The sequence below is a fragment of the Papaver somniferum genome, chromosome 9, assembly GCF_003573695.1.
Source record: "Papaver somniferum cultivar HN1 chromosome 9, ASM357369v1, whole genome shotgun sequence".
In the NCBI taxonomy this organism is placed as follows: Eukaryota; Viridiplantae; Streptophyta; class Magnoliopsida; order Ranunculales; family Papaveraceae; genus Papaver; species Papaver somniferum.
Window position 1 is genome coordinate 55,275,827 of NC_039366.1, and position 9,057 is coordinate 55,284,883.

At 37.0% G+C, this 9,057-nt stretch overlaps 3 protein-coding genes and 1 long non-coding RNA gene across 4 annotated transcripts; 2 read left to right on the top strand and 2 right to left on the bottom strand.

Moving 5' to 3' along the window:
* The first annotated feature begins 481 nt into the window (after window positions 1–481).
* LOC113309096 lies at window positions 482–2,154 on the top strand. Its single transcript, XM_026557524.1, has 4 exons — window positions 482–648; window positions 726–803; window positions 903–1,001; window positions 1,793–2,154. The coding sequence occupies exons 1-4, from the start codon at window positions 646–648 to the stop codon at window positions 1,886–1,888; spliced, it is 276 nt and encodes a 91-aa protein (XP_026413309.1). The 5' UTR covers window positions 482–645; the 3' UTR covers window positions 1,889–2,154.
* A 734-nt stretch (window positions 2,155–2,888) lies between these two features.
* On the top strand, window positions 2,889–3,299 carry LOC113309436. The gene is made up of 2 exons (XR_003340599.1): window positions 2,889–2,956; window positions 3,054–3,299. It is a non-coding gene; the product is annotated as an uncharacterized LOC113309436 (long non-coding RNA).
* A 386-nt stretch (window positions 3,300–3,685) lies between these two features.
* On the bottom strand, window positions 3,686–5,134 carry LOC113308099 (probable cysteine protease RD19D). Its single transcript, XM_026556576.1, has 3 exons — window positions 4,541–5,134; window positions 4,336–4,455; window positions 3,686–4,234 (listed from the first exon to the last, which is right to left on the bottom strand). Exons 1-3 carry the CDS (start codon window positions 5,030–5,032, stop codon window positions 3,716–3,718), a joined length of 1,131 nt encoding a protein of 376 aa, XP_026412361.1. The 5' UTR covers window positions 5,033–5,134; the 3' UTR covers window positions 3,686–3,715.
* A 1,521-nt stretch (window positions 5,135–6,655) lies between these two features.
* On the bottom strand, window positions 6,656–7,519 carry LOC113311964. The gene is made up of 3 exons (XM_026560746.1): window positions 7,468–7,519; window positions 7,345–7,410; window positions 6,656–7,260 (listed from the first exon to the last, which is right to left on the bottom strand). Exons 1-3 carry the CDS (start codon window positions 7,517–7,519, stop codon window positions 6,656–6,658), a joined length of 723 nt encoding a protein of 240 aa, XP_026416531.1.
* Window positions 7,520–9,057: the final 1,538 nt, after the last annotated feature.

Genomic DNA, 9,057 nt, shown 5'->3' on the forward strand with positions numbered 1-9,057 from the left:
TTAGAAGAGTTTTTAGAAGAAGGAAGTAGTAGTGGTGTGACAGAAATGAAGTGAGTTTAATCCAATTTATAGGTTTTGAAAATATAGACGTTGGAGTTATGGTCGTTGGAGATATGAACATTGGAGATTTTGTACCTCACGCCCGCGTTGAAAGGAGCAACTCACGTTGAAAGGACCAGCGCCAGAGATTGTCTGTCCAACGCCTGAGTTTGTGTGTTCAACACCCGCACTTTTTCTTTAAACTCCAGCGTTTGTCTCAAGCACGCGCGTTTAGTTATCTAACCCCCAGTGTTTTGCCATAGTGGAAAAGCCAGTTTGGCCATCCACATGGCTCAGCAAAAAAATGGATTTGGCCATTGCCATAGGAATTGGCCTAAGCCCAGCAAATTGTGCTCATGTTACCAATCATCTCCCAGAATTTAAGGGGAACCTTATCTCGAGTCACCTTCAAATTAAAGCGTTGAATTTGTAGTTAACTCTTTACATACGGTATTCAGGTCGTGTTTGGTTTCTGTTTTTGACATAAAAAAGAAAACCAGCGAAAAGACTTTTGTTGCTTCTTTTCTTTCTGTTTCGAAAAATTCCAAGTATCCAATCCACGAAATATTCAACTCAGTTAAGATCAGAAGAACAACACCAGCGAAAATGGTAAGTCTTTCTCTAACACATAAATCTGGTTTCTTCAATTTGATGATATCTGATCTTTGTTAAATTCTCTTTCGCAGGTTTGTGTATTTTGTTTAATACCACTTTTTCTCATTCCAATCGTTAACCTCTTACCAATACTATTTGATGTTTTGATGGTAAGACAGATCCCCATCTAATTTCTTGATTTTGTTTTTACTTTTCATTTCCCCTTTTTGATTAATTTTAATCTGGGGTTTTAATTTGGGTTGTTGTAGGCAAGAATTTATAGGCTTTTAGGTTGGGAATACAGGAAACCAGAAAGAGTTCCACCTGCTTGTCCTTACAAGCCTTCAGCAGCACAGAAAGATGCGATAGTAAGTTTTACTCAATTGGAAAAGTACCTTTAATCAAATTTTGAATTGTGTAAGCTGTTTCGTTCACATACCCATGAATTTTAGCTTACAATTATTGAGTAAAAGATTCAATCTTTATTGTGTTTGGTTTGGTTCCCTTCTCTTTGTTATGTTGATAATCTCAATTTGAGACATGACGTTGATACTAATGTAAAAAAAAGCTTTTGCCATCATGTTTCCTTCCGAGAGGGTTAATGACTGAAGAAAAAGATAGCAGTTGGATTTTGGGAAGATACCTATGTGATTGCTTCTGGATGAGTAGTTGGGTATCTTGCTAGGTCTTCCAAAACTTGATCAACCTGGACCCAAATAAGATAAACAGCCAGTTGAGGAACAAGAAAAGATAATAGAAGTAGAGAATCTAGAGACTGCTGAATAAGATTGCAAATATTTATTTGATTAAAGAGAGAATTTTATCAACATTGCCATCAAAGTTACTTTACCTTAGGTGTTGTATCTCTCTGCATTTCATTTCCACTCTGAATTAGAAGTTGCTCCCTTTATTGGCAGCTAATTTTAGAACCTTCTGTATTGCCTAAAATGAAATGTAAGATAAGACTGCTTTGTTTCTCCAATTCTGTAATTTTCTTGTTTCACAACTGGTTTGTCGTCATCTTACCTGGATCAAGGCTGATCAACTTATAGTTTCCAGTCTACTCGTAGCTGGTGAAGTAAAACTAACCTAGGGTTTCTTTTGTTCTGTTCAGCTGGTGAAGTGTAACTAAACTAGGGTGTCATTAATTTCTCTGTAGGTAGGGGAGGACGTAAAGCTCATGCACGAAAAAATGGGAGTAGCCACTGATATCCCAGCAACAGCGCCGCCGGTGGATAGTGGCAAACAAGACTGAAAGTGAAACTAAACTTGGTAATTTATATTTTTATCACTGTATTCTTGTAATATCTCTGTTTAGTGTTTGGGGTTGATCTAAGAAACTAAGGGTTGTGCTGTTAACAAAGCTTAGAAAAATAAACTTATTTCCAACTATTATTGTCAAAGATGTTTGGTTTCTCTTTCCTACACCTTTAGTGTCATGTAATATCTAATAATACTTTTCACAAACCCATGTTGATTCATGTAATTAGTGAAGCTCTTACATTGATCGTGCCTAAAAAACACTATGAACATGAAAATGTATACATCCTGGAGAACAGAAAATGAGCAACTTGACTTCAAAAGGGAACCACAGACTGTTTTTAAATTTTAAGCAATGCAGTATGCCGTCCTATTGTGGTGCAGACACATTCCATGTCCTCTGCAAAGCTCATCGTAACCATATTCCCCTATGCTCCAATAGGATTTGTTAGAAATAAGAATTCTTTTCCACCGCAGTCTACTACTAAAACTCCATGAATTTTATCTTCATGCCATTTAGGGTTCTGTGATCTGAGTACTTGAGTTGAAGTAATCTTTACCTGAACATGTCAACGAACCAGTACTAGCCTACGGTAACCAATGTTGAGTTCATAAATCAATGTTGAGTTCATAAATCGCTCCTCCATAGGTTTAATGTTGACATATTCATGCATGACATTACTGCTCGAGTTATGTTAGTATGTTAAGAAAAGCTTTGACTCACATGGGTCTTTCTCTGAGAGGAGGAGGTTGCAATTAGGGTTTCTGGAATATCACTGTTTGAGTGAAAAAGATAGCAGTTAAGACTTTGCTATCTTACCTGTGTCTGAATGGACTCAACTCAATGTGTGGTTGAGGAGTTGAGCACTGGGCAGCTACGGTAGGTCTATTTTTCTGTAGGCTGACTGGACCACTAGTTTCATCGGATTAATCATTCTTATAGCTCTCATCAATACAGATAGGTCTATTTTTCTGTAGGCTGACTGGGACTGTGGTCTAGTTTCATCGGATTAATCATTCTTATAGCTCTCATCAATACAACTGCGGCTGAACTCCAATTCAGGTACAGTTGCATGCATACCAGCCAGCTGCTAACAAAAACCTCAGATTGGTTTGGAACGTTTTGAAAACAAGAAAGCTCATGTGAATCTAATTTACAGGTCACTTGCAACTTAGAAGCAGCCATTATATCAAAACTTAGAAGCAGCCACTAGTGTCCGGGAAACTGAAACTAGACTTGATGGCATGCCAGCCATGCCAGTTGTTTATGATGGCAGACAAGACTAACTGAAACTAGACTTGTTTTTATTACTCTATTTCCTGTCAACATATATATCTGTTCGATGGAAAATGTTGCAAGAAACCAGATATTGTTAAGCCCGAGGAAATAAATTAGCTTTCGTCAATTTTGTTTAGAATCTCATGTAGTCTTGGTTCTACTTTGAGCGAAGCTGCTTCCCATCCCCCACTTTTATACACCACAATTTTACACCTCTGTGTCACTCCTATCCCGTAGATTTCATCCTCACCCTACCCCACCTGGGAAAAACAGGGGTCCACTTTAAAAGTGAGCCAATAACACATGGACACATAAGGGTGTAAAAATTTTGGGTATAAAAGTGGGGGGATTTCCAGCATTTTCGTACTTTGAGCCTCTACTGTCCTATGATTTTCAGACGTTTATGCTAGAACTTCTGACAAACCCAGGTTGATTAATGTAAATTCAGCCAGTACATTGATTATGCTTAAACAGACACTAAAAACATGTACATCCTAAAACAGAAAACTAGTAACTAGGCTTAAGAAAAACATAACTGTAATACTAAAAAGATCCCGCAGTTACTACTGCGGATACCATTGTGTTCATTCCACACACAGCATGTCCTCTGCAAAGCTTATAATAACCATGTTCTCCCCATCTTTTACCCCATGAATTCTTTATGATCCAATAGGGTGTGTTCCTAAACCTAAGAATTGAATATCCTCTTTCGCTATAACCTACAAGTAAAACTCCATGATTTATAAACTTCTTTCCACAAATTAGTGGACATGAAACCCCACCTATGTAAGTCTGCATAAACACTGCATTCAATCCTACTGCAAGAGGACCATGATGGACTAAATGTGCTGCTATTTGATTCTCATCAAGAGGTATATTTGTGAAGTTCGTGATCCTAACTGCAATTTTCTCTGCATCAAATTTGCATTCTCCAGCTTTACCGACGTATGGGTATGTTTTCTCTTCCTGTAGTCCACCAACTTCAATCAAATACTTGTATGCATTTGTCATTAGTCCTCCTTTACACCCATTGTCACATGCATCCTTCTCCTTCAAATCACACTTCACCAAACACAAACACATGAAACAAGAAAAGAGCATTTAGCAAAACGCAACTGATCTTAGAACGAACTGATTGAATAAGAAATCGTCAAAATCTTGACCTTGTGATCACAATCTACAAGTTGTTGCTCACTAAGACTGACTAGTTTCCCTGTTGCTATGAAATTTGCTCCTTCCACCACTCCTGTGGTACTAAATGCCCAACATGATCCACACGTCCCCTGAAATCATGGTTTTGCATATTTTACATATCATAATAATCAAAACTTTGTTAGAAAGAGGAAGAGGTAGATGGAGAAAGACTACCTGCAACTTGACATCAGTAACAGCACCTTTTTCTCTCCAATCAAAATTATTTGGCAAACCATTAACATCCATGGTAGAAGCAGTAGTAGAAATTTCATTAGAATCTGGTTGAGACCCACTTTTTAAACCAGTATATAATCTTTCGAATTCATCTTCAGAGAGATCAGAAAAGGGTGTAACGCCATGAATAGCAGTAGGATCTAAAGCTTGATGTTCTGCAGCTCTAATCATATTCTTTGCAAAAACACCTAGTCTATGTATATATTCTTCTCTTGTTGAGTATTCTTTACCATAATCTCTCATAAACATTTGGAAATTCTTCTCTGTTGCAGTACCTAAATGAATCCTATTATCTTCAATGAATTTTCTATTCAAATTTTGTTTTTCTGTGACTTGATAAATTTTTGAGTCTTCTACTGAATCAACGGTAGAAACTGTAAGTAAATAGGTTAAGAATGCAATACCCACTGTGGAAATTAGGTCTCTTCCCATGTTTTTCAATTTCTTCTACTGCTTTGTTTTGAGGTTAACCGAACAGAATCAGCTTCGAACAAAATATATATTTTGTTGATTCTTCTCTGCAATGGAGTTGGATATCACATTTTTGTTCTTCGAAGCAGTAGTAATCTAACTAGGAAGGGATGAGTAAGATGGACCATGTGGCATGCATGCAAAGAATACTATTGCTTTTTAGCAACACGTTGAGAACTCTGAATACGGTGATTTGGCCTTTGACTGGCGTCATCGGTTTGATTTTTTTTTTTTTGTTTTTTTTTTCTTTGTAGATCTTTCTTCTTTAAGTTTTTTTTTCTTTTTTGTTTCGCTGAACAAAAGGGATGCTCATTTTTTTTTCCTGAACAAAAGGGATACCCATTGATATAAGCTTCCAAAAGCTATCACAGGCGACGAACATAACAAATGACAGTGTATTTTCCATTTTTCCTTCCAAAAAACAAAACAAACAAATGACATAAACCTATAGTGAAGAACATCTGTGGATACCATAACGTACTAAGAGCAAGTCTACGATGGAAGCCATCCATCTTTCATCTTCCACGCCACCTCAACATTTGGAACTGTGGATAGAAGCAAAGTGTAATGGTGGAATAGTAGAAGCGTTATTTTTAATGGAGCTAAAAAAACGCAATTAAGAATGGAGCTAAAAAAACATAATTAAAAATGAAGCTTTTTTTTCAGCCGTTAGATTTCAACAACTCATTTTAAATATACGGAAAAAAAAAACGCAATTCTTAATGGCGTTTTTTTGGCACCAATCTTATTTGCGTTCAGCGCTATTGTTATTGGCGTTTAGATGGATTCCACGAACCCTTCCACCAAACCATGGAACCCTCCTTGGATTTTTTGTGGAAAGCCCCAACTTGGAAGCCACTAGACTTGACATTCAATGGTTTTTCCACATTTGGAATAGGTTGGATTCCACCATAACGAGGACAATTCAACCTTCTTTATTTGCTTGGCAAAATGGGTACCCGATGCATGTAAAACCTTTCCATGATGCAACTCGAACCGAACTCTCCCCCGTCAAATTCGACCTGGTCCGGACAAAAGAATCCTAGCCATCATCCTTCACTAGCAGGTAGTCGAACCATCATCTTTCTCCTGCACCTATAGGAAAACAAACACCAAAGTCATCCCACCACTACCAATACCACAATCACCCCAAATGCAACACAAGAAAAACCATATCTACTAGCATTAAGATCAATCACCACCACCACCAAAAGAAACACCACTGGCGACGACGAAAAATCAAAAGAAAACAGCGGCTCTGAATGCAACCCCACCATTAGACTTAAACCTACAAAAAAGAAACATGAGAAAAAGAAACAACCCAAAGAAACTGTAAGTAAATAGGTTAAGAAAAAGAAACGTCTGGTCCTTGAAAAAACTCGAAGCACTTCCGAAAAGACATAACTGGTAGTCTAGAAACTGCTTTCTAGTTACTACTTTGAAACCAAATTTCAAACTGTTACCAACTTGTACTTAATTTTTATCCAATCAATTAAGGAAATTTTATGCCTCATAATTTAAACATATTTTAATTAGGTTTCCAATCAACTTTCTAGAAAGGCTCCTTCACAGAGTTACAAGAGCTTAAGCACTCATAAGAGTATCCCAGTTACTCCATACAAGACTGGAGTTTACAAACTTAAAGGTGTTTGTATCAGACAACCATAAAACAATCAACATCTTAACATGATCAATGGTTTCTGAAGCACATCTCTGCCTTGCACCAAACACTCTTCCACTTCTCTCCTTCCAAAGCAACCAACAAATAGCATAATGGACAATTCTCCGCACCTCCTTAGATCTACCACTCAGCACATTCGTTTTCCACGCATCAAAGAGTTGTAATAAAGTACCTGGCAGAGGCCATGAAATCTTGAACGCTTTGATGAAGTAATCCCAAACTTCAAAGGAATAAGAACAGTGGATGAACATATGATCAACTGTTTCCATTTCAGTATTATAGAGCAAGCACCGGTCACTTTCAATTTCCATTCCTCTACGAATTAACATATCTCTAGTTGGTAATGAATTATGAAATGTATCCCATAGAATAAAACTCACTTTATGGGGTACGTAGCTCTTCCAGAGATGTTGAACAAAACTGCATTGCGCAAGATCACCAGATAGAACCTCAAAGCAATTTTGAGTGTTGTAATTCTCCATGATAGACATCTCGTCCTCTTCCTCCACTAGAACAGGCAGATTGGAAAGATCTCGAATAAATAAATCTCACTCTAGTTGTTCATTAGCATCCAAAGAGTGTTTGAACACACAGTGCAAGCCAGTTTCACTAAGCATGTCAGAGATAATAGCATCCTTGTCTCTAACTGCTTGAAACACTACATGAAACAAATCATGTAATATATTCAACCAACTATCCTTCCAAAATCTTATACCTTTGCCATTCTTAATAGTGAAAGTAGCAATCTTCTGCACATTATGAACCATTTTAACAACATTCTTCCACAAGCTCCTACATTGAGGATGATTATCAACATTTGGGACCAATAACTCTCTATTTCTCCTGAATTTCTGAACAATTATCTTCCTCCAAAAGCTGTTTTATTTTGAGAATATCTTCAGATCCATTTAATCAGCAAAGCCTGATTTGTTGTTTTTAAATTTCTCACTCCCAAACCTCCATTCTCCTTAGGTATACAAAGCTTAGTCAAACCCACCCAAAATAACTTCCTTCTCCCTTCAACTGCACCACACAAAAAATTCCTTATCAATTTGATCATCCTCTTCTCCACACTAACAGGCAGATGAAACAAAGAAAGATAGTAAATAGGCAAGCTTGCCAGACAGCTTTTAATAAGAGTAATTCTTCCTGCTTTATTCAACTTTTTCTTCTTCCATGTAGCCAATTTTTTCTCCATTCTAACTAACACATATTCCCAAACAGCAGTACTTCTCCAATGTGCACCAATAGGCATTCCCAAATAAGTGAAAGGTAACTTTTCTGTCTTACAACCAAGTTCCTTAGATAGAGCACCAATAACATTTTCAGCTCCTACACTAATCATAGTGTTTTTCTCAAGATTTAAGTTCAAACCAGTTAATGACTCAAAAACAACCAGGATGAAAAGCAATCTTCTCACTTCTTCAACACTTTCATCTAAGAAAATAAGAGTATCATCTGCAAACTGGAGATGAGAAATTATAGTTCCATTATCCACCACATTGAAACCAGAAAACTGACCTCTGACCACTGCATCATTAATTAATTTAGAAAGAATTTCCACAACCAGTAAGAAAAGATATGGAGATAGGGAATCCCCTTGTCTTAATCCTTTACTTGGTTTGAATTTCTCCGTAGAACTCCCATTCACCAACACTGACAAGTGAGTAGAATTTACACACCACCTAATCCAAGATATCCATTTCACACCAAATTCATGCTTCTGCAAAATAATAAAAAGAGATTGCTAATTGACATTGTCAAAAGCTTTCTCCATGTCAATTTTACAGAGAATACCTGGTTTTTTAGACTTTAGTCTGCTATCCACACATTCATTGGCAATAAGAACTCCATCAAGAATTTGTTTGTCATGAATGAACGCACCTTGGAAATCAGAAATTAGATAAGGCATCACCTTCTTCAATCTCTCAGTAAGCAACTTAGAGAGAATCTTGTACACAATACCAATAAGACTTAAGGTCCTGAAGTCTTTTGGAGTACAAGAGTCTTTTTTTTTTGGAATTAAAGTGAGAAAAGAGCAATTAAATCTCCAATATATAGAGCCAAACCTGTGAAAATCTTTAATCAGGTTCATAAAGTCTTCTTTGATAGAGTTCCAGCATTTTTTGAAAAACTCAGCAGTAAAACTATCTGGTCCTGGTGCCTTGTTAGAACCCATCTTCTTAATAACACCCCACACCTCTTCCTCATTGATCCTCCTCCTTCACTGTTGGAAAGTAAAGGTTTTCCATTTGAGAATGAACTTCCTCCTGCTGAGAAAATAGATTAACATAGAAACTTCATA